This window comes from Pongo pygmaeus, chromosome 4, assembly GCF_028885625.2.
Source record: "Pongo pygmaeus isolate AG05252 chromosome 4, NHGRI_mPonPyg2-v2.0_pri, whole genome shotgun sequence".
NCBI classification, from domain to species: Eukaryota; Metazoa; Chordata; class Mammalia; order Primates; family Hominidae; genus Pongo; species Pongo pygmaeus.
In genome coordinates this window covers 83093403-83119514 of record NC_072377.2, presented here as the reverse complement: position 1 = coordinate 83119514, position 26112 = coordinate 83093403, and the positions used below count along the sequence as shown (strand labels likewise).

Here is a 26112-nt window from a genome sequence, read left to right as displayed (position 1 = left end):
ATTTTGTTTGTATTTTTGTAGAGATTGGGTTTCATCATGTCAGCCAGGCTGGTCTTGAACTCCTGACCTCGGGTGATCCGCCTGCCTTGGCCTCCCAAGGATTACAGGCGTGAGCCACTGTGTCCCGGCTGGTAATTTGTTTCTGTTATCATTTCTACTGAATTGAATCTTCACCAATTTAACTGTTTAGCAGGTTGTACATTCAACCTTTCATTATTTTAGTTTGGCTTGGCCTGTCTTGGAGAGACATAAGCCTGATTTGTTAATACCAGCGATGATTATTTTATGATATCTTACTGGCTGTGTAAATTTTTTCTGACTAATTAATATGGTCCATAACTGACCTAGAAGTAGTCACTTTGTGATTGCTATTCCCATTATTCACTTAATAGGATTTGACTTTGTTGTAAAACATTTTTATATTGGCAGATTATACTATAGATTTTATTCATGCATTGACTGTCAGCTAAAGGAAACAGCTGATTTAGGAGAAAGATTTAATAAAAATGAAATTAAAGGTCAAAATTAGAAGTTTTACTGAAAATTGAAAAATGGTTAAGTGATAATGTGGAATTAAGAAAGTATCCTTTTGATCTTTAACAGCTTGTATAGTTTATAGCATTATGGAACCATTAGTTAAAATACTTAAATGTGAAATGAAATTCATACAGCAGTATAAAACCAGAAGTCCAAAAAACAAAAGTCTCACCACGTTAATATTTACATATTGTTTTCTAGCACTTCATGTGTAACATTCTAAATGTGAAGGATATAAATATCATAACCCAATTACTGTTTTACATTCTGATTTTTAAAAATTATATGCTACATTGCTCATATTTGTCTTGTTTTTATTAGAGGAAATCTTGTATTTTTTTAAGTTGACAAATTATGATCATTCCTAACCATTCCCCTCTTAGACACTTAATTTTTTCCCCCAAATATAGACAGATATTTCAATTGTGACATTTTATTGCCCAGGCATCATAAGAGGTCCACCAAGCTGCTCTTTAACAGTCTGGTTTTAGCACCTCCACTAGTTAATAGGTCTATCAAATTACTCCTCATTCTGATTTCCAATATCAAATTTAGATAATCTGATGGTGGCAGACATAAGTGTCAGCTTGAGCTTCATTTTAAATTCAATTTATTTAAAATGACATAAATTTTAATGTTATTTAAATAAATTTACTTTGAAAGGCAAATCTTAATGAAAAGTAGAAATAAGACAGGAAATTTTGTGAAGAAAAGTAATTCCATTATGAGTACCAGACAAGATAAGTTGAAATGCACTAACATCATTATAGATAATAGGTTATAGAGGCATTTCTTCTTGCTTTTCTAAGTAGCTCTATAGGGATTGAAAAGTAGGGCAGATAAAACGTGTTGCAAATTTCATTCACCCCTTTGCCCTCCCCGTCCCCTCATCCACTTCTTCTCCTGTACCCTTTCCATTATCTACTTCTTCCACCAAAATCACATCTTCTTGCATTTTTGTGCATCTTTTCTTCTGAAGTATAGTAATTCTTTGAATATCTTTTATTCTGACCAATTAGTTAAATAAACCAAACATTTTTCAATTATTTGAAACTGTTTCTAAATTGTGTTATATTTCCATTTCTAAATTGTATGTTTCAGAGAGTTTTCTTGTGAGTAGCCCAGCTTCAAAAAACTTTTTCTCATAGCTTGCCATGAATAAAAAATAAAAATTTCCACGTTTTATTTTTTTAAGTCTTTGACTCAAATTTCAGTTGAAATTTGGTTCATCAGTAAGCATACATCAAAGGCAGTTTTAACCTCAAGATGATATTGTGTACTTTAACAAAAGTGTAACTATTTTTTATCCCCCACCCCTTTTTTTAAAGGAATCCGCAGGCGGGGATCTTCAGTCTCCTTTAACACCAGAAAGTATCAACGGGACAGATGATGAAAGAACACCTGATGTGACACAGAACTCAGAGCCAAGGGCTGAACCAACTCAGAATGCATTGTCATTTTCACATAGGTACAGATTCAATTCAGCAATTATGATTAAGTAAATGTGTAAATATGGAAATGTTTGGTTTCAGGAACCCTTGTAGTTACAAGCTTAGAGTGAAAATTCTAGGTTGACTTTGACTTTTTTTTTTTTTTTTTTTTTTTTTTACTGCTTCTGTTAACCTCAGAAATGAAATACACAAACTTTTTAATTAATTTATAGTTTATAGTTGCATAGATGGACTGCAGTGAACATTTCCTTTATGTAGAAAAAGGAGCACTAGGCTAATTACAGTACAAATTGTTTTTCAGTGAAATAAAATCTTGTAAGTTGCTTCTACCTGTCTTTTAACATAGCCTCTAAAAGGCCTCCTTTATTTACCTGGTTTCTATTTTTGTGTATGTTCTTGAAGGTTATAAATTGGAATTTTTTTTTAAGTAGGCTTTCCACTCTGAAATTAAGCTTTATCATAGTCTTTGAGGTGATCTCACCACATGATTTCACAGAAGGAAACAGTGGGATAACTTTTAGCATGGGTTTGTTAATGTTAATGGCAGATTTATCTTTGCACACCAACTAACAGGAGATAAGTCTTCACTTGCTTTTGAATTTTGAAAGAATCTGTTTCTCTGAAAACATACTATTTATCCTAAATGTGTTCCAAACCAGTTACATTAATTATTGGCCGTACTTGTTATATTTAGGATGTAAGGAGGTCTGTGCAATTGCAATCTTGCAAATGTAAAACAAGTACCTATCAGTCATCTGTTTTAAAGTTAATTTTTTATCCTTCTTTGGAAACTTTTCACTAGGTTAGTTTTAGTCAAAATTAGGAAAACAATTTTCCTTCATTGAACATTTCTTTTGGAGACCAATTTTTAAAAAATCCTTTGGCATATTAAGCAAAACTGAAGTGAAGTGAGATATTCTTCAACCCTCTTTCTCATGAGAATTTTTATTTCGATTGAAATTTGTTGAATATTAAGGGCATAGGATTAAATATAGTAGAGGCTAACATTGAGAGACCTCACTGTCAGGCTGAGGAAGAAGAAAAAATTAGTTAAGGTTTTTTAAGGAATGGCCAGGTGCAGTGGCACATGCCTGTAATCCCAGCACTTTGGGAAGCTGAGGTAGGAGGATCACTTGAGGACAGGAGTTCAAGATCAGCTTGGGCAACATAGTGAGACCCCTGTCTCTAAAAAAATGTAAAAACTTAGGCCAGGCATGTTGGTGCACACACCTGTAGTCTTAGCTACTTGGGAAGCTGAGGCAGGAGGATCACTTGAGCCTGGGAATCCAAGGCTACAGTGAGCTATGATTGTGCCACTGTGTTGCAGCCTGAGTGACAGAGTAAGACCTTGTCTATAAAAAACAAAAAAGCCTTGTTTAGGAATGAACAGAGGAAAACTGACTGTGAGGCTATTCTAATTTGTTGCTAACAGTGCTAATAATTTTACATAAAACAGTAGATATATTGTGGAGTTATAGATTTATTGTTTTATTGTGGTATAACGATATTTTCTGTTTATAGTGATAAAGATGACTGAACACATGAAAAATTTTAGTTCTTTCTATCTGAATAATATGTTTACATTACATAGTCTTTTAAAATATGCAGTTACAATTAAATAATCATATTAGTATGCAATTTTAAAAAATATTTTACTATGTTGAGGAAAGGAAAAATTTTCTTCCTATTAAATTATATTTAACATATCCATTTAATAAACAGACTTAAAACTTCACTGAACATAATTATATACTTGATTTCTTTGGCTAACACTTAAATTGAGCCATCTGTGTTGAATACTGTAGCATTTAGAAATAAGAAATTTTGTATTTAACATTTGTAAAAGCTATTGTTATTTTACTTTATGCACCTAAAATTTTCTAAATGTCTACGATTTTGTTAATCCTTAGTATTTGGAGTTACTACCTGGAATTGGTCTTCTCTATGATTTTTCTCTGTTCTCAAGAGTCTAATAAGAGTTACTTTGACTTGAAGTACATAGCTGCTTTGACTACTGGAATTTATAGATGAGTCATGGAGATACTTGACAGAGTTCTGAATATAAAATTTAACAGGTCAATTTAAGTTTTTAATTATGTGAAAGGTATTACATAATCTTGTAGTTCTTATTGAAAAATACTTCACAGGATTTTTTAAGACATTCTCTGAACTTGTTTTGATTTTACATTCATCAGTATTAATCAGTATTCAACTAGTTACTTGACTGAAAACAAGATTTCCACCTGAGGTATAGAACATTGAGTATTTTAAGTTAATGCTAGGATCCCAGAATATCAGAGCTAGAAAAAACCTCAGAGATGATATAATCCATGATTTTCCAAACTGTGGTAGTTTGATATCAATTTAATAGGCCATTTGTGGCTTTCTGAAAAATGAAATATAATGAAACCAAAGAGAAAACATTAGAGTAAAACTCATATTGAGAGTAGAAACTGTTTCAGTAGTGTACATATATGTGTGTGTGCTGATTATATTGTAAAATGTCAAAGTTTGAAAGTGTGTGCCTTTGGCATGTGGAAGACTAAATCCCAGAGGTTAGGTGAGTTGCGTAAGTCACATAGTTCATTAGTAACAACTGTGAGTCTACAACTCAGCTCTTTGATTCTGGTATGCACTGTCAGTTACAGTACATTAGGCAAATACCTAACACAAGCACATTGTTGTGTCAGGAAGTTAGTAACTGTTCCTATCCTAGGAGACCTATATGGAAATAAGATCCGTGTTTCATGATTAGAAACAGAATATTGAAATAAATTTTATTGAAATCTAAAACTCACAAGTTTTTAAACTGGGTACAGTATTATTTTTTCCCATCACGAAGGAACACAATTAAAATCTTATTTATTTAGAGACAGAGTCTCACTCTGTTGCCCAGGCTGGAGTGCAGTGGCTCAATCTTGGCTCACTGCAAGCTCTGCCTCCTGGGTTCACGCCATTCTCCTGCCTCAGCCTCGCGAGTAGGTGGGACTACAGGCGCCCGCCACCACGCCCGGCTAATTTTTTGTATTTTTAGTAGGGACGGGGTTTCACCCTGTTAGCCAGGATGGTCTCAATCTCCTGACCTCATGATCCACCCACCTTGGCCTCCCAAAGTGCTATAAAATCTTAAGTTTTTAATGCTTATTTAGACTATATTGTCTTCCTTCTCCAGTATGTGTTTTAGCAGAAAACAATGAATAGCAAAAAAAATTTTTGCCGGTATTTCTGGGGTTTTAGTTGATTCCATTTTACTGCTAAATAAGGAGCAAAATCACTAGAATGTCTATGTGCTAAAAAAAAAAATGGGGGGATATAGGGAACAGTGATCTAGTCAGTCAAATTAATTAAGAGTTGACTGTAGTAATAGCTACTTAGCAAGCCATTTGTTCTTTTCTTAAAATTCAAATTTTATGACTAAACCTCATGAATTTGTTAATTAACATGTCAAGAGAAGGTCCTGCTTTTCATTTAGCACTGAAAGTTTTAGTAATGTGGTTAGTTTGTTCTTTAAGTCTTTCTTAAAAAGTTACTTAGCTTTAGAGAAATAAGCAAGATTTAAAACATTTTTAATATTTATAACTTTTTATTATAAAAATTTTCAAGCATACGTCGAGAGAAAATACTATAATGAACTCCTATAAACATGTCACCTGCCTTCAACAGTTATGAAAAAATGGCCAGTCTTGTTTCATCTCTGCCCTCATCTACTCCTCCTCCACTGTGTTATTCTTGAAGCAAATTCACAAATACTTTTCTAAAATTACTTTTGAACTTTTGAAAAACTTATTTACTAAGCTATTACAACTTTTTATATCATACCTGATTCAGTGGCATTATAGATTACCTTGAATCATTTACTACTTTCTTTGATTTTTAGCTATACAGCTGAACTAAATTTTAAATGTATGAGCTGCTCAATACTCCTTAGTCAAGTGCTATAGTACTGTATTATATCCTTGTCATAAACTATGCAAAAACATTTTTATTGAATAAGCTTCAGTGAATTAATACTGTTTTAGTGTAAGTACACTAAATTTTTTTAAAGTTTAGAGATGTGTAAAAAAGGGAGATCATGAGGATGAAATGTTTACTGATTTTTTGGGGGGAAATGTTATTAAATTTTATCTAAATTGCTATTTCTTTCAAAAAACATTTTTTTAACCTAAATGATAATGTCTTTTGAGATTGAGCAGGTATACACTTGAACATCCTTTGAAACCAATCTTAGATTAACTATATATCAAGTAAAGTCGCTATATACTAATAGGCTGGCATATATGTAAGAGGGAAGGTTTTGTTCTCTTTCCAGGGAATTCTTGTTTGCTTCATAGCATCAGCTGTCTAGAATTCTAGAATTTACCTTTTTTAAAAAATAAATAATAATAGATTTTTAAAAAAAGATTTAAAGCCACCGAAAATTATCTTGGAAATAGTTGATTTTATAGTATTCCAGTGCTGTCACAATGTAATACTGAAAACTAAAAGTTTTCATTTTGTTCATTACAATTTTTTGATCCTCAAATATGGTACAATATAGATAAATAATTGTTGTCATATTTTCGAGAGTTCAGAAAAGACATATACATTAGCAGTTTGTGAAGCTATTTTTGTATGGATAAATTTTAATAACAGTTTGATTACCTTGATAGAAAATGGGCTCTTTTAAACACTGGTTTATTTAGATTCTTCTGATGTTTAGATAATGTGTTCTCATGGTGCTTCTAGAATTTATGTATTTTTGGGGATATTGCATGTACCTTCTATTCTGTTAAAGAGATTGTTTTCTGCCACATTATGTGTTTCCAACAGATAATCATTAAAGGATGTATGCAGAAATATTATTTTCTAGCATATTAGTCTTGCTTTATATCAGTATAACTACAGTTTTATCACAATGTATGACATCTGTATGGGTTTACTCCATGTGTATTTATCATCAGAGTTTTAGAAACACTTTACTTTAAAACTATGACTAGGAATTTTTGTGCAATTTCAAAAACTAAATTTCACTGGAAATTTTACATAGCATTTTAACTAAATGCTAGTTAAATACAAAAACACCAAAATAAGTACAAAATTTTTATATTTAACAGAATAAATGCAAACTAAAATACAAAAGGAAGTGCTTAATCTTTTTTTTTGTTTGTTTTTCTTGAGATGGAGTCTGACTCTATTGCCCAGGCTGGAGTGCAGTGGTGTGATCTTGGCCCACTGCGACCTCTACCTCCCGGGTTCAAGCCATTCTCCTGTCTCAGCCTCCCAGGTAGCTGGGATTACAGGCTTACATCACCACGACCGGCTAATTTTTGTATTTTTAGTAGAGACAGGATTTCACCATGTAAGCCGGGCTGGTGACTGAGGTCGAACTCCTGACCTTAAATTATCCACCTGCCTCGGCCTCCCAAAGGAGATTACAGGTGTGAGCCACCATGCCCGGCCCTGATCTTAAATATAGTTTGGATTTACTGTACTTTTAAGATGATAAAAACAGGAAAAAAGTGAATGGCTGTTAAGAGCTCTCAGGTACTATATTCTCCTCACTGTGACATGTTTCCCTTTTTAATGGGTAGTAAGCAAATCTTAGATTATAGTAATAAACTAAAATAGAAATAATTTCTGGGGATAACTTTTGTTTGGATAAGACTGTGGACTGTATGTAAAGCTGGGACTTGATTTCAAAGAAGTGACTTTATCATTGATATAATTGTAGGTGAAAAATTTAAGTTGTAGGATTCTCCTTAATAATTGACTTAAATATCATTATTCCTCCACCATCAAACCTCAAAAACTAGATTAAGTTTTTCTAGATTAATTTGAAGGCAAGGAACATTTGTGAGAGATCATAACTCAACAATTTAGAGATGTCAATTTTTTTACTATAATTGTGAACAATAGTATTTTATAAGAAGTACGGTAATAGTTTGGTCATGTACGTTGTTCTGCATTCTCTGGAAACTGAGAAGCAATTTATATATTTTAAAATAAGATGAAATAAATATAATTTAGTGACTAAGAGTGTTTATTAGCTTTCTGAATAGATACACTTTCATGTCTTGATTTTTTTTAAGAACTAACCTTCATTCTCTAAAAATTTTGAGGAAAATGTTAGAATTTGCTAAAACATTTTGTCAAGCACTGTCACTTGGTAAAAATTATTTACAAGAAAAAAACTATTCTTCCTGTGAGATAAAGACATTACTAACCCACCTCCAATGGCAATTAGACCCTTCCTCTTCTCTACCTCTGCCTTACTGTTATAATTAATGGGAAAGAATGTTCACCAGTCCATTCCTAGTGATTGTCAGTTTCTCTTTTCAAGAAGACTAGCTGGAATTACAGGTGTGGTCATTTGCCATGGAACAGATTGATCCTAGATTAATTATGATCTTTTTCTTGTGGAGGGCTTTTAAAAATTCCTTTTTCGCCTCCATTTCTGTTCTTAGCCTGCTACATGGGGATTTCATTGGAAGGGAAGTAGGTGATATGGACGGTTTTGCTCTAGGACGTAGGGAAGAATGTTTTTTTCCTTTGGATTTGGCCATCTTTCCTCTTACCAAAATAGGGCCAAGATCAAGGTATAAACCTAGGCAGAGGCCAGGCAAGCCACAAAATGCGTGACATTTGTGATATATGTGACAGTAAATAGTGGTAAGGCCTTTGGTAAAATGGAGTGTGCAGGGTTCACCTAAACATATTGAAGCTGTTTAAAATGAAGCCAAAAGAGGTTGGAGACTTAGGTAACCCATATAGTTTCTAGTCTACATCTTTAAAAGGAATCTCTGTAAAGATTGGACCCAGTTCTTGCTTCGTGGGGATAATACATAAGATTCATACTTCATGTGGAAATAAGGTCACAATCACTGATATTGAAAGTGGACATTCTCCAGGGACTGCCTTCCTTGTAGAATGTGTCAAATGTAGATATGACTGAACAGTTTAAATAAATGTACATTGTACTTTTATTTTCTGTCTGCCATTTTCCATTTAGAGTTTAGCTTGGCCGTGTATTCACTGTTGACAAAATTGTTAATTTTGGGGACCTTGTTTTATTATATCTCAGCTTTATTGAGATATAATTCAAATACTAAATAACTTAACTACCTCAGGTATACAGTTCAGTGGTTTTTAGTATATTCACAGAGTTGTATAACCATCACCACAGTGAATTTTAGAACATTTTCGTTACTCCCCACCCCCAAAAAACCCTGTACTCATTAGTGGTCATTCTACCTACACACCCACACTCTCCCTCCACCTACCCTACGCAACCACTAATCAACTTTCTGTCTTTATAGATTTGCCTATTCTGAACATTGTGTATAAATGGAATCATAATATGTGGTCTTTTGTGACTGGCTCCTTTCACTTAGCATGTGTTTGTTTGTTTGTTTTGAATCTTGCTCTGTCACCCAGGCTGGAGTGCAGTGGTGCGATCTCGGCTCACTGCAACCTCCGTTTCCCGGTTTCAAGCAATTCTCCTTCCTCAGCCTCCCAAGTAGCTGGGATTACAGGAGCACGCCACTATGCCAGCTAATATTTTTTGTAGAGATGGGGTTTCACCATGTTGGCAGGCTGGTCTCGAACTCCTGACCTCAAGTGATCCGCCTGCCTCGACCTCCCAAAGTGCTGGGATTACAGGTGTGAGCCACTGCGCCAGGCCAGCATGTGTTTTTAAGGTTGATCCATGTTATAGAATATATCGGTATTTCATTTCCTTTTCTTGTCTGATATTCTTGCTCTATGGATATACCATGTTTTATTTATTTTTATTTTTTTATTTTTATTTTTTTGAGACAGAGTCTTGCTCTGTTGCCAGGCTGGATCTCGGCTCACTGCAACCTCCGCCTCCCGGGTTCAAGCAATTCTCCTGCCTCAGCTTCCCGAGTAGCTGGGACTACAGGCGCACGCCACCATGCTCAGCTAATTTTTGTATTTTTAGTAGAAACAGGGTTTCACCATGTTGGCCAGGATGGTCTCGATCTCTTGACCTCGTGATCCACCCGCCTCGGCCTCCCAAAGTGCTAGGATTACAGGCATGAACCACCGCGCCCGGCACCATGTTTTATTTATCCATCCATCAGTTGATAGACATTTTGGTTGTTTCCACTTTTTGAAAGTTCCAATATTACGAATAATGCTATTATAAACATTTGTGTATGAGTTTTTGTGCAGACATATGTTTTCAATTCTCTTGAGTATATACCTAGAAGTAGAGTCACTAGGTTATGTGGTAATTCTATGTTTAGCCTTTGGAGGAACTGCAAAGCAGCTGTGCCATTTCGCATTCCCACCAGCAGATATATAAGGTTTCTGATTTCTCCGTGTCATCAGCACTTGTTATTGTCTGTCTTTTTTATTATAGCCATCCTGGTTTAAGTGTGAAGTGGTATCTCATTGTGGTTTTCATTTGTATTTCTTTGATGGCTAATGATATTGAGCATGTTCCCATGTGCCTTATTAGTGACTTGTGGGTATTCTTTGGAAAAATGGCTGTTCAGATCCTTTGCTCATTTTTAATTAGACTGTTTGTCTCTTTGTTGTTGAGTTGTAGTTCTTTGTAATTTCTAGTTATTAACCTCCTACCAGATAATTGATTTTTAAATATTTTCTTCAGTTCTATTAGTTGTGTTTTCACTATTTTTTTTTTTCTTGTTGCTTTGCGGCACAAATGTTTTCATTTTTTTTTGTTTGTTTGTTTGAGACAGAGTCTTGCTCTGTCCCCCAGGCTGGAGTGCAGTGGCTCAATCTTGGCTCACTGCAAGCTCTGCGGCCTGGGTTCACGCCATTCCCCTACCTCAGCCTCCCGAGTAGCTGGGACTACAGGTGCCCGCCGCCATGCCCAGCTAATTTTTTATATTTTTAGTAGAGACGGGGTTTCACCATGTTAGCCAGGATGGTCTTCATCTCCTGACCTCGTGATCCGCCTGCCTCGGCCTCCCAAAGTGCTGGGATTACAGGCATTAGCCACCGCGCCCAGCCAATGTTTTAAATTTTTAAATAAGTCTAATTCATTTTTTTCTTGCTTACACTTTTGGTATCATATCTAAGAAATCACTGCCTAATCTAAGGCTACAGTGATTAACACATATGTTTTCTTCTGAGAGTTTTATAGTTTTGGCTCTTAGATTTAGGTCTTTGGTCCATTCATTTTTATATATGATGTGAGATAGAGGTCCACATCTATCCAGTTGTTCCAGCATCATTTGTTGAAAAGACTGCTTTTTATACACTGAACCTTGGCACCCTTGTCAAAAATCAGCTGATGGTAAATATGAGAGTTTATTTCTGGAGTCTTAATTATGTCCCATTGGTCTCAGTGTTTATGCCAGTACTACACTTTCTTTTTTTCAGACAGAGTCTTGCTTTGTCACCCAAACTGGAGTGCAGTGGGGCTATCTCGGCTCACTGCAACCTCCGCCTCCTGGGTTCAAGCGATTTTCATGCCTCAAAGTGATTCTCATGTCTCAGCCTCCTGAGTAGCTGGGATTACAGGCATGTGCCACCACCCCCAGCTAATTTTTGTATTTTTATTAGAGACGGGATTTCACCATGTTGGCCAGGCCAGTCTTGAACTCCTGACCTCAAGTGATCCTCCAGCCTTGGCTTCCCAAATTACAGGTGTGAGCCACTGTGCCTGGCCTACACTGTCTTAATTAATGTATCTTTGTAGTTAAGTTTGAAATTGGGAAGTATGATCCCTTCGGTATTATTTTCAAGATTGTTTTGACTCCTCAGTACCTAGAATTTCCCTATGAATTTTAGTGCCTAGAAATTGTATATGAATTTCCTTGTGTGTTTCTTCGGTGAAACCAATTGGGATTCTGATAAGCGTTGTATTGTATTGAATATGTAGATCAGTTTGGAGCTCATGGCCAAAATGTTCCTCTTAATGTTAACTTTTGTGATCCACGAACGTGAGCTGTTTTCCCATTTATTTGGAGCTTCTTTAATTAATTTCAATGATGTTGTTTGGTTTTCAGAGTATAGATTTTCTTCTTTTGTTAAATTTATTCAGATTTTATTCTTTTTGGTGCTATTATAAATGAAATTGTTTTGTTAATTTCACTTTTGAATTGTTCATTGTTAGTATATAGAAGGATAATTGATTGTTGTATAGTGATCTTGTATCCTACAAACTTACCGAACTCATTTATTAGTCTTAATCATTTTTTAGTGGGTTCCTTAGGATTTTCTATATATAAAATTATATCATCTGTAAATAAAGATAGTTTACTTCCTCCTTTCCTATCAGGATATCTTTTCTTTTTTTTAAACTCATTGCTCTAGCTGGAACCTGTAGTACAGTGTTGAATAGAAGTGACAAGAGTGGACATCTTAATCTTGTTCCTGATAGAAGGAGAGCATTGAGTCTTTTACCATTAAGTATGATGTTAGCTGTATGTTTTTCATGGATGCTCTTTATCAGGATGAGGAAGTTCCCCTATATTCCTAGTTTTTCAGTGTTTGTTTTTTTCTATTAATGTTTATTCCTGTTGATTAATGATTTCCTCTTATACCCTCAGAACTTGATGGCTTTAGGAATTTATTCATTGACAAATAGAGCAATATGCTTTCTTATGTTTATTTCTTAAAAGCTAATTGATGGTTTATTTTAAAGGAAAAATGAACTGGACTAAAGAGGAAGAATTCTTACTAAAATATCACTGTTTTTAAGAGCTCTTCACTGTGTATCAGATTTCCTATGTAAAAATATGAAACCTTCCTGTCTAGCATTTTATCTCTCCAAAATAGGTGAGGTAGCTCTTATAGAGTGTGGGAATGGAGGTACATTTGCTGTCTGATTTTTAAAGAGGTTTAGTTGATTTTTTCCTTTAATTTTTTTAATTGAAAGAAAATAATATTAAAAAACCTTGAAGGAAGGAAGGAAGGAAAGGGGAAGGGAAGGAAGGAAAGGAAGGAAGGAAAGGAAAGAAGGAAGGAAAGGAAAGGAAGAAAGGAAGAAAAAAGACAGTAAGGAAAGAAGGAAAAGAAGGAAGGGAAGGAAGGAAGGAAAAGGAAGGAAGGAAAGGAAGGAAGAGAAGGAAAGGAAAGGAAGGAAGGAAGGGAAGGAAATGAAGGAAGGAAGGTTGTAACATTCCATGGCCAACATGGCAAAACCCCATCTCTATCAAAAATACAAAAATTATCTGAGTGTGGTAGTGCACACCTGTGATCCCAGCTACTCAAGTGGCTGAGGCATGAGAATCGCTTGAACCTGGGAGGCGAAGGTTGTGGTGAGCTAAGATCGTGCCAGTGTACTCCAGCCTGGGTGACAGAGCGAGACTCTGCCCCAAAAACAACTAAAAAACAAACAAATACAAAAAAAACTGGATAAATTATAGGATTATTCCGATGAATATAAAACATGTTCTTATTAAATATGAATAAAAATACACATTCTAAAAATTATTCATTTCAAATAACTCTAATTTCTAGTGTAATTATTACTCTAGAAAAAGACTTAGCTTGTGTTTTTCCTTATTGCATTATATAAATGTCGGCTGATGATAATTTTAAAGGACCAATTATATGGTCAATACTTGTTTTACATAGACAGTGTTCTACCTAGTTTTTATTATAGAAGATTTGTTTTTCTGGATACATGTAGTTTTGAGTATTCAGCGTACTTGTATATTAACCTTCAAGCAGTATATCAATGCCATAATTATGTCAAAGGACATTTTAAAGGCTGCTGTATGTACAAAGTGCAGAATTAAGTCACTAAATTAACCCAAATTTTTTTTTAATTTTTATTTTTATGGATACATTATAGTTGTACATATTTATTGGGGTACATGTGATATTTTGATACAAACATATAATGTATACCAATCAAATCTGGGTAGTCGAATATCTGTTACCTCAAACATTTATCATTTCTTTGTGCTAGGAACATTCCCCATATATTCTAGTCTAGTCATTTTGAGATAATATAATAAATTATTGTTAAATATAGTTGCCTTACTGTGCTACAAAACTCTAGATCTTACTTATTCTGTCTAACTATTTTTATTCCCATTAACCAACCCCTTTTTATCTCCCACTCCCCACTACCCTTCCCAGCTTCTGGTAGCCATTCTATTCTCTACCTCCATGGCATCAATTTTTTTAGCTTCTACATATGAATGAGAATATGCAACATTTATCTTTCTGTGCATGGCTTATTTCATTTAACATAATGTTCTCTAGTTCCATTCATGTTGTTGCAAATGACAGGATCTCATTCATTTTTATGGCAGAATAGTACTCCATTGTGTATATGTAACACATATAGTACCACATATACACAGTGTGGTACTATTGGTAGATATCCATTCATTGGTGGACACTTAGGTTGATTCTATGTCTTGGCTGTTATGAATAGTGCTGCAGTAAACATGGGAGTGCGGATATCTTTTTGATATACGGATTTCCTTTCTCTTAGATATGTACCCAGCAGTGGGATTGCTGGATCATATGGTAGTTCTATTTTTAGTCTTTTAAGGAACATCCACAGTTCTTCATAGTGGCTGTACTAATACACCTTTCCCACCAACAGGGTGCAAACTTTCCTCTTTCTATCCTCACCAGCATTTGCTATTTTCTGTCCCTTTGATAATAAATCCAAATCTTTCAAGTCTCATTTACCTGACACACTAAAGGATTTTTTTTTTTTCAATTTTCATCAATTAAGGTTCTCCATGACATTTAATGTGACATAGTTAATGGAGAAAGGTTCCCTTCATGGCTGCATCGATGTCTGTAACATGAGGCTATTGGAACTTTATATTAGCAAAAGTGTTTTCAGAAAGCATATTTGATCTTATGGCTTAATTGCTTTTTCTAATTGGATCATTTTAGGGTATGCTTTACTCACAATCTAAGTTACTGCTAAAGAGACCATCTAAGGTCTCTTTGACTCTACGAAATAATAGATTTTTTTTTCTCTAGAGTTACAGAGAATGGATACTAGTAATTTGTTGTGTGAAGAACCATGTCATGGAGTGTTACCTGAGTCCAAGAACACTGCTACTATTAGTAGTTATATCTTTTCACTTTTTTAAAACAGATAAACTGTTCTGTCATTATTACGTATGGTCAGAAAGTCTTAGGTTCCATAGCAAGGAAGGAAGCTGATATTTAGCTGTACTTTATCTTTGAACCCATGTGATCTACTAGATGTTCAGCCTTGAACTAATACTAGACATATTATCACATCTGGGTTTTTTGCAGAGAGAGAATTATCTTGAACAGTAAGTAATAAAGAAAAAGCATAACACACCTAATAGTTTCTCCTCCCTTTCCCCTGTTACCGCTTTTTAAAAATTTTCTGCTTGAACATTTTGTCTTTTTATGGAAAAGCTGGGCTCTTTATTCTCTTACATCCTGATATCTACTGGATATATTTTTGAGAGACAGAAAAGATCAGTTCTCCAAGTTAGATTTTTTTTTTTCCTACTCCGGAGACAGCCAGTTTCCCTTGGTGGATGATTTCTCTGATCATCTTTAGTTTTGGAACTTAGTGGAGTCACCATTTCTCATGGAAGAAGAGGATCTACAATTTTTCCTAATTGACAAGATGCAAACAGTCCCTGACTGAGAGAAACTACCATGGAAGAAACATGAAAATTTAAAAAGACCCAATCATCACAGCTTTAACTTGGAAGAGTCAAAAGAAGTAGTATCTTTAAAGAAGACACTTAACTGCTTGGATTCCTGTGTATGCCTAGATAGCATTTAAGCTATCTCCATGTAGAGGAAGAAGAGAATGACTTGGCGTGGCATCCCGTGTTTTGTTTCTTTGGCAAAATGCCATTATACTTGCTCTGCTAATTTTTAGAAGATTTAAAAGCCTTTGATGGAGAAAGATTTCTGTTGGTTGAAAATCAAAATAGCTGTTATTTCTGATAAATATAGTGAAAAATTAGCAACCTGATCTTCCTGGACTTCTTTGTAGAACTGACTCATAGATGCCATTTCTTTTTAAGATTTAAAAATATAGCCAGTTTTCTACATGTAACCAGATACTAATATTTTGATCAATTTGGTTTGTTGTCGTATGAGAACACTTACCTCCCTACCTCACAGGGATGTTGTGAGGCAAATTTTAAATGTTCCTAAGAAAAGTTTAGAAATAATAACTCTTGTGGGTAGTTTCTATAATCATAAGTTTTTGTTTATTTTAGAATTTACAAATGCTTTCCCATAGTTATGAGTAGACATTAGGTAACATTTTTAAATGGAAGATAATGCAGTTGTACTTGATTTATCGATGCTTATCCTTGTATAAAGAATAATTTGCATGAAATGTTGCATTTTTTTTAACCAAGAGCTTTTATACAATTAAAGAAAAGCTAAAGTAAAAATGTCTGGTTTCCCCCTTTATTTAGTTGAGATTTAATTATTCATACCTCTTCTGGAATCTAACACCAAGAAGTTATTTTTTGATTAAAATACTTAGAGAAAGGGTACTTCCTCCCCAAAATATGATACTAATACAATATGTGTGTTCTTCTATTATAGAAAGCAAATATTAAAGTTGGTGAAGACGTACTTTAGAAATAAGGAAGAAATACAACAGGATTAGTCATTACCTTAACAGTATTGCTTTTCTGGTATTTAAAACTTAGAAGGGCTTCTTGTATGAGTTCCCATTTTATTATGGGAATAGTTTATAGAATGTGTTCTGAACCTGATAAAATTCAAGAGAAAATAATTTCCTGGGAGAAAATGTGAATAATACAATGTTCTGTCATTGTTGTCATGTTGGTCTCTAAAAATATGACATTCCTACCATCATCTCTGTCTCAAAAATGAAGGGATTGTACTTAGGTTCTTTTAGCTGTGCCACCAGTCGTGTTCGCAGTCTTAAACAAAAGACTTTATCTCTTTGAGCTACAGTTTCCTCATATATTAAGTAAAAGGAGTGGTCAGGTGGGTAATGATTTCTGAATCTCCTTATCTTGATTATCTTAAAGTGATCCTGCCTTTAGTCTAGGAAATGAATAAGATGTCCACTTACGGCCTTCCATGGCTGAGCGTGAGATTTAGTACTGCCTTTATAATCACTAAAACACTGATAATATTTTGTGCTATATAAAAGAACCCATTACATAAGGCAGATTAGCCATTTCTGTCTTTAAATAGAACATTAGAAAAAAAGTAGTGTCCTATGCTTTTGCATTATGTACACACATAATTAAAATTACTGAAATTCCTTCCAGATGGCACCATGGATTAAAAATGTGTGATCCATCAGTTACTACTTTTCAACAATAATGTAAAATTAGCACAAGAGACCGCATAGCTTCATAGTATCCTGGAATAGATTATTATAATGGGATAAATTTCTGAACTACAATGCTAATAGCTAGGCTTATAGATTCAAACTTATAGATTGAATTAAATCTTCTATACTTGGGGATGGATTTTAGCAGTATTAAATCATAACCAGCAAAAAGAAACCAGAATGCAACTTGTGCTGTCTAGTGGCTCTCTTTGAGACATGGTATCAATCAATGGAAAATAGCGAAGTCAGTTATGGCATTTTTGGGAAAGCAAGATGTAAGCATTTAATAACTTTTACATACTGCTATACTTGGAAATATTGTAGACATTTAGTGCTTCAAATAGTGTTTGATATCTCACCTGTGAGTCATACCTTACAGTCCTTGATATAAGTTCTAGACTAACTTAAAATGTTATACCCAAAAGGGCCAGAGAAGACTATCACTTGTTTTTAATTCAGTAAAGTTAGTGATAACAAATGAGAGAAAGATCATCTTTGTTGTTCTTCATGTTTCTTCCTTAAGAGATCATCTTGTCTCCACTCCCACTGCTTTACTTGACTAGCCAAAAAAAAAAAAAAAAAAAAAAAAAGAGATCATCTTTTAAGAGTCCATTTATTCAGCAATATCAGTATAAAACTTTAAATGCTAGGTAGTGAACACTATCCTTAGTACTTCCAAAAATTAGACGGTATAGTGTATAGAAGCCTATTCATTAAAGGGCCTGCTTGGGTTTATATTTAATCCTGTGTTTTCATAATTTTTATTTTTTATAGTTTTATCTCTACTCTTTTTTTTTTTTTACAATTGTCTCATGAGAAGTAGAATGGATACAATTTCTGCTTTTTCAGGAAGAAAAATCCAAAGCATATGGTTAGGGAATTTTTCTAAAATCTATAGATAGGTACCAGAATTAGAACTTCAATCCCTTGCTTCTGTACTTCAGTCTTTCCTTAACCTGTCTTGAAGAAATTTTAAGTCACCATATGGAGACCAAATATCAAAAAGATGATAATTAACAATATTGATTCACTATTTGATGTAAAAATAAGTTATGAATCTTTAAAATGTGTAGTTGAAATTCAATGAGTATTGAGTCTGTAGGCATTTAATTTATTTAAGAAAATAACTGTGTGTTTCAGTTAAGTCAGCATGGTCATGTTGATTTTTTTTTTTTTTTTTAAATTTTTTTGAGATGGAGCCTCCCTCTGTCACCCAGGCTGGAGTGCAGTGGCACGATCTTGGCTCACTGCAACCTCTGTCCCCCATGTTCAAGTGATTCTCCCACCTCAGCCTCCTGAGTAGCTGGGATTACAGACGTGCACCACCACGCCTAGCTAATTTTTGTATGTTTCTTAGAGATAGGGTTTCACCATGTTGGTCAGGCTGGTCTCGAATTCCTGACCTCAAATGATCCACCCTCCTCGGCCTCCCAAAGGGCTGGGATTAGAGGTGTGAGCCACTGCATCCGGCCTATGTTGATTTTTATAACTATTTACATTGAAAAATATTGGCCAGGCCCAATGGTTCATGCCTGTAATTCAGCGCTATGGGAGCCTGAGCCAGGTTGATCACCTGAGGTCAGGAGTTTGAGACCAGTGTGGCCAACATGGAGAAACCCCGTCTCTACTAAAAAATAGCCGGGCATGGTGGCGGGTGCCTGTAATCCCAGCTACTCGGGAGGCTGAGGCAGGAGAATCACTGGAACCCGGAGATTGAGGTTGCAGTGAGCCAAGATTGCGCCATTGCACTCCAGCCTGGGCGACAAGAGCAAGGCCCCTTCTCAAAAAAAAAAAGAAAAATATCTTAACAGGGTTTAGTGTGTGTGCTTGTGTGTGTGTGTGTCCTCATAGTATTCTTGATTATGTAACTGGTAGTTTATATTTACAAAGCAAAAGTATTAGAGAATCTTAGATTAAGATAATTTACATGATTATAGGCCATAGTAAACTTTCCTTATATGTTATATTATTTTTTTGCTCTTTTGTCTGTTTATTTAGTAATATAGTTAAGAATCCAGTCTGCATGTTTACCAAGTAGCTGGTTAAAGGTTTCAGTTCCACTGAGAGTTAAGCTTATGTTTCTGAAACCAGCGTAGCATAACCAAACATTTGGAACACTTGTCCTACAAGTTTTCGGATTTGCATGTAAGGGTATAGCAACCTTACAGCATCTGGGGGCACTTTGTAACAAAAGTCATTTCTTGGAAGTAGAAAGTTGAAACTTGTAACATAGCTTCAAAGGTATTCTGCAAAATATTGCCCTAATAGTTCAAAAATAGTTTCTAAATTTTATTTGAAAATAAAGAGCTCGAAAGTAGTTCTGTTGTAAACCAGTGACTGAAACGTATCAAGAGTCTGGGAGTACCTGGAAAGCACAGTTATCTTTGTGGAGTATTTTGTAGGCATGTTATATACATATATAATCATATGAATTAGAAATCATTTAACTAGCAAGTTATGCATCTAAAATCACCATGAGCACACACATGTAAGCAGTTAGTGTCCAGACTGAGCATGAGCAACTCTTTGGCACAGGTCCATTTTAATACTACTTAGTTCAAAATCATGTATGGAGCATGTCTTTGTGCCAGGTGAAAGGTGAATAAGATTGCCCTCAAGGAGCTTCATGAGGCAGCAGAATATATAACCAGTATGGATGATGTGGAGGTAGTGATCCATGGGGTGCTCTGGAAACTCTAAGAACAGTCCCCAAGCTCTCTCCATGATTACTCCAGCATTCTCTGATGTTATACTTCCTTTACAGTTTTAACAAATATTTGAGTGCCAGGCCAACATTAGTGAACAAGTAAACAGTCTCTGTTTTTATAGTGTTTAAACTTCAGTGGGGGAATAAGAGAAATAATTGTATAACTATATAATTACTGTTATGGAAAGTGCCACAAAAGAAGAGATCAAATTGAGGGAAGAGGGCAGGCGGTGGTATGGCTGGATCATGAAAGTAGGCTCCTTGTGGAGTCATACATCCTTCCAGTGGGTAGAAGTTGGCCTGTAAAGTGGGGAAGGAGCGCTCCCAGCAGAGGGAGGGGCATCTGCTTTGGCCCTTGAAGCAGTTAGGTGTTTTAGTGCCCTCATCTGAGGTCGTGGTACTGACAACTGGAAAGAATCTGTAAAAACTGGGATGGAAGAAATGAGAGAATTGTTCACTATTTAGCTTTGAGAGTAAGGAAATAGGAAGAAATAAAGATATTTCTAGTTCACTAGCCAATAACATCTGTATCCTCCAAAATATCAGATACATAAAAGACAATAGATGTTGATTTATTACATTTAATACATTGATTGCTTAAGTTCAGAAGTTACACAAACTGATAGCCTATTTCGTTGTACATGACCGTCACAATACTAGCATCACATGTCTAAATAAATTAGAAATGCAAATCGTAATGCAGATAAAAAAAAGAATGCTTCTTTAATCATTTTACATCTTCCCCAAATGAAACCCATGAGTCAAGATATATAAATGCCCAAATTGTACAGAAATTTGTCATATAGTTCTCAATTGCTAAAAATTTTAAGGAAGAGGTACTTTCATGTTAGAATCCAGAAGTCATTTAGCACTGTTTGTTAAGATCCTCTGTGAATATCATGTTAAGTAGTATTAGTAAATGGAATCTAGAATAAGTGTTTTTCTTCTTGAATTTATTCACTTTTACAAAAATGCATTTGAAAGAGTGATTACTCTGAAAAGATTAACATTTTTTAGCTTGTGTATGAAGTTTGTTGCCACAAGTCATTTTAATATTATTCTTGAAGAATACTCAGCATAGCAGATATGCTTCCAGATCTATATAGAATGTCTCCTAAGGCTTTAGTTTGTTTTCTGTAAATAAGTAATAGTTAGAGATATAATTTAACTGGTTGAAAGATAGGGAAAATACCACTTACCACAAGCTCATAAAACTTTTACATAAGCAGTTCACTAATATGGGTGACCATAATGTATATGATAAAAGCCCCTCTCAAGCTTGGGAATATGTAGTCATTTGGGATGGTTTTCTGAAAGCTGTTAATAAGCTAAGTAAACCTATAGAAGCACATTTTAGTACTTAGAGTCTAGTTTTAGTAGAATCTGCATTCATCCATAGAAAGCGGTCTAGCAAATGTTAATAGTAAGGCCTGAAGTAGTTCCACAGATATCCATGTTTATATACCATTGTAAAATTATTTACTTTTCATATAAATATAGGCAAAGCATGCAGTCATCCATCTCTACAATGTGAAGTCTTTCAAGTATTAATGATAGATGTCTATTATTTCTATATCCTTAAAAAGAAATATAGACATCCTTTTTACTTTATTTGTCCATCCATATTTGTAACTATTCTGCATTTTGAAATATGTTTTGCAAATTTTGCTATGATATTTAAGGCCCTTGGAATAATAACTTAAATCTGTTTAATCCATACTTTACCAGACTATTAAATAATTTGATCCCAAATTTTCCTTTTGATTACAGCATATTCTAAACTAGTTTAAAAGTAGTCACCTATTTTTCAGTGATCTCTGTGTGGCATTCTCAACACCCTTATATATAACTGCATACAGCCAATTGTAAATTGCCCCTAAGGTAACAGAGCAAAGGAATAGCACATGTGAAAAAAGACATTGTAGTTCAGTTTGAAAAACCTTACGGGTGGGCGTCTTAATATTGCTGTGGTATGGAAGACAAAGTACCTATCCATTACAGCATTTGAATTTAATAGCTTGTGTTAGTTAATTCATACTTAGGTTAAAGGAAACCCAAGTCACTGGTCCAGATATCATACATGACAATGTCATACAAAGAAAAATTCTTTCAAAGTCTCAGATTACAAAAGAGGGTATTAGATCAAGGGAAGCTGAGTTTTTGTGAGGAATATGCTCAAGACTGTCACTGTACTGGAAAAACAGCAAAGCAAATGTCCTGCTGAAAGGGATTTCTGTTGTGTTGTTTTTCTGTAGCTAAAGTGGTGACTCTTGCTGAACTAATCTGGAGTTGGAATACAGCCAGACTTCATCACATTGGCCAGTAAAGTTGGGAGACTTTTGCTTCCATCGAGGCTGATCAGGAAGGCTTTAGAAGGAAAACCAAAAAAAGCCTCTTTTGATAATAGCTGCGCAATCAGTAGTGGACTAAGCTATTATTGATTCTGGGCTGTATTCACTTATTATCATCTCCCTTTGCTTAGAATTCATTTGCATAATACTTTTCATCAGGGCCCTTACCTTTGCATATTATTTACATAGCTTATATGTGCATTAAATAAATGAAGTTGGTAGGGATGATTCTGCCACAAGTAACATGCTATTAACAAACATTTAAATAATTCGATGTTATATCCTTTGATTCTGGCCTCCTCTTCAAAAACAAATTTAAACTGAATGCAAAAGTTTTCTGATTCAAATCATGGCTAATGAAATTGTTGGTTACTACTGGTTTCTAAAAGATGGAAATTTGGGAACAGATTTTACTGTAAAATTATCCATATCTTTTCACACAATTTTAGCTTTGGTAAAATCTGTTAATAAGCATCGTTTCAATTCTGCCAGTACCAGGAGAGATTTTTATCATTTAAATCATTATTTCCCAACAACACTACATATTGTACAATTTTTAGGGTGAATTTTCCTTAAGTGACCTACTCTGCAAGGAAATAGTGGCATTTTTGTCTCCAAAGTTAAATCAAATTATAGAAGGCTAGATAAAAACATTCATTTCTATCTTTAATAGATTATAATGATTATAATGCTATTACCCTGTAAATAAGAGAATGGGATTGAAATTAATTGATCTCACTTTTGACAAGAGATAGATGTATATTCATAAGAGTTGAAAGAAACATAATTTTTTATTTAGTATGTAAGACTGGTTTCCTGAAGACATCCCACTGTGGAATGGTCTAACATCATTTCCTGAATAAATTTCCAAAGAAAGCTTTTAATCAGTGGTCAGTTTTTTAAAAAGGGAAATTGGCTGGGTGCGGTGGCTCATGCCTATAATCTCAGCACTTTGGGAGGCCGAGGTAGGCAGATCACGAGGTCAGGAGATCGAGACCATCCTGGCTAACACGGTGAAACCCTGTCTCTACTAAAAATACAAAAAATTAGCCGGACGTGGTGGCAGGCCCCTGTAGTCCCAGCTACTCAGGAGGCTGAGGCAGGAGAATGGCGTGAACCCGGGAGGCAGAGCTTTCAGTGAGCCGAGATTGTGCCACTGCACTCCAGCCTCGGCAACAGAGCGAGACTTCGTCTCAAAAAAAAAAAAAAAAAAAAAAAGTGGGGGGGCATTGGGGGGAAATAGGGAAATCAACAAAAATACTGACTTTTGTGAATCTAGTAGATACATAATTCACAGTATCACCTTGGGTCAATTCGTTTTTCTTCTCACTTAGGAACTAGCAGTACGTCCACTGAATAGCTTTTTATTCCCTTCCCTTAGATCTGGCTCTCAACCTTCCAAATTCACTGATGTAGGGAAACTATGATTTACGTTAAAGTACGTAAAACACCTGTAAGGCACTTTGAACCTTTCACAAATATCCCTGAGCAAGAAGTTAGTATCCACATCTCCTTCCTAAAAGGGGATAAGCTGCTTAAAATTTTCAAAGAGCATTTCTTAAGAGGCTTTAGAGTATCATGGGTAGGAACCAGTAGTGAGGATACAAAGTGAAACTGGGACCTCCTGTGGCTCTTCATCCTTGTATTTCCTTTCCTCAGCCACAGCTACATTAGGGCATGTGGCAAAGACCACAGAAGGTACTGTGCCAGGCAAGCAGTACACAGATGTTAGCAGATGTTACAGTGTGGAGCCATCTCCAATGGGAGCTGCCCATCAGCACATAGAAATGTTGCTCTTACTGCTAGAAGCACAGTTACAGGAACCAGGACATTTCTTGGGGCCCCTTATGGGACTCTCCATTGTAGCAAATAAAAATGAAAGTAGAGCTAGACTTTTGCTGTGCTCTCTCAAATCAGATGGGAAACTATGCACTAAAGTACAGTGTTTTCATGGAGTACACATAACATAGATTTCCTTCTCCCCTCTCACAATCAGAAATTAACCATACCACTTCTTAGAATCATTTCTGTTTACTTATTTTCTCATTGCTTCATTAACTTGCTAAATTTATTCTGAGGTTACATAAAAGGCTTAAACTTGCTATAAATAATACATCTGTACTAACAATGACAATATAAATCATTGAGTGCATACAATATAAATCATTGACTGGGTTTGATTTATATCTATTTCTGTTCTTTACATCACTAATCAAAAAGAGCCACTTTAAAATATTTAATGTTAAATCTTTTCGGCTTTTTAGCAGCTTGCAGAAGATTCTTTGAAGATTCTTTATTGACTGCATATACAGAAGGTACCACCATTTGAGTGTCCCATTTTTTGTCTTCAAGAGTACATTTACATAGGCTACTTACTCCTCAAAATCACCCTATAAAGATAGTTGTTATTAACCCTAATTTTATAGATGAGAAAACTGAGACCTGATGAGGTTAGGTAACTTGCGCAAGGCCCATAACTATTAAATGACTACAGCCATAGTTTGAAGCAAGTCATCAGATTCGAGCCTGAACTTTTAACCAGCTGTTACAGCAATTGATTCTTAATACAGATGTTTAACAAAATTCTTCAAAACTCAGAAATATTTATAGAGTAATAAAGGCATACATTATACATTTTGAAGTAGTTTGTTTCAGATTAATTTTCCTCAGAAATGTCAATAGTGTTTCACTTTCTTTACCAGAGCTGAGTAAAATTCTGTATTTTATCTGATCTAAGATACACCAAGAAAAAATATCGTCAGTTAAACTATGACTGTGACAACTCTTTTAGGTTTATGTGGACATAGATTTTAATATCAGCCTCTTTTGTACACATGTAATATATGTAAAATAAATGGCTTAAGGTGTTCTTATAACTTCATCATATGCAGGGTCCAGCTCTTCTGATTCACTTTATGACTACAATTTATGTCCATGTTTTTCACCCCAATATCATTTTTTTGTGCTATCAGTAACATCAGTGATACATCGTTCTTTAAAAACTATTCTTGGCCAGGCACAGTAATGCCAGCACTTCGGGAGGCTGAGGCAGGTAGATTGCCTGGGCCCAGGAGTTTGAGACCACCCTAAGCAACATAGAGAAAACCCGTCTCTATAAAAAAAAAAAAAATACAAAAAACAGCCAGGAGTGGTGGCACTTGTCTATATTCCCAGCTGCTTGGGGGACTGAGGTGGAAAGATCACTTGAGCCCAGGAGGTTGAGCCTGCAGTGAGCTATGATTGCACCACTGCACTCCTGCTTGAGTGACAGAGTGAGACCATGTCTCAAAAAACCAAAACCCAAAAAACTATTCTACTTTTATTTCTGAGATTTTCTTCCAATGTTTATTAAAAGTGTTAGTACTTAAATTCTATTTCACTTCTAAACACTGTTTCCTAGAAATATGACCAAGTGATTTCTAGTTCACTATAGGAACTTCCTGTAAAACTTTATCAGTCAACATATATCTCAATCTGTTTACCTAGAGCCAACTATATTGTATGTTGATCCAGACATGCCAGTCTATGTTGCAAAGGTGGTGGATTGTTAGGCAGAGAAGGAATTTGAGATGGAAAGTAAAACCTGGGGGATTATCAAGGCATACATTAAGAAAAAAACAAGGGCCAGAGGAGGCGGCATTTAGAAGCAGGTGCCAGCAGGAGTATAAAGAATAGAACAGGGCCAGGCACAGAGGCTCATGTGTGTATTCCCAGCACTTTGAGAGGCAGAAGCAGGAGGATCATTTGAGTCCAGGAGTTCAAGACCAGCCTGGGCAACATAACAAGACCCCCTCGCTA

The 26112-nt window shown here is 35.1% G+C and overlaps 1 protein-coding gene across 3 annotated transcripts in view; it reads left to right on the top strand.

The window, feature by feature from the left end:
- Positions 1–26112, top strand: part of HOMER1 (homer scaffold protein 1) — a 150161-nt gene that overhangs the window by 80318 nt on the left and 43731 nt on the right. For all 3 annotated transcript variants that reach the window (XM_054489741.2, XM_063665435.1, XM_063665434.1), the window contains exon 5: positions 1866–2005. In XM_054489741.2, coding sequence (XP_054345716.1) covers positions 1866–2005 — 140 coding nt within the window. The remainder of the gene's footprint in view (positions 1–1865; positions 2006–26112) is intronic.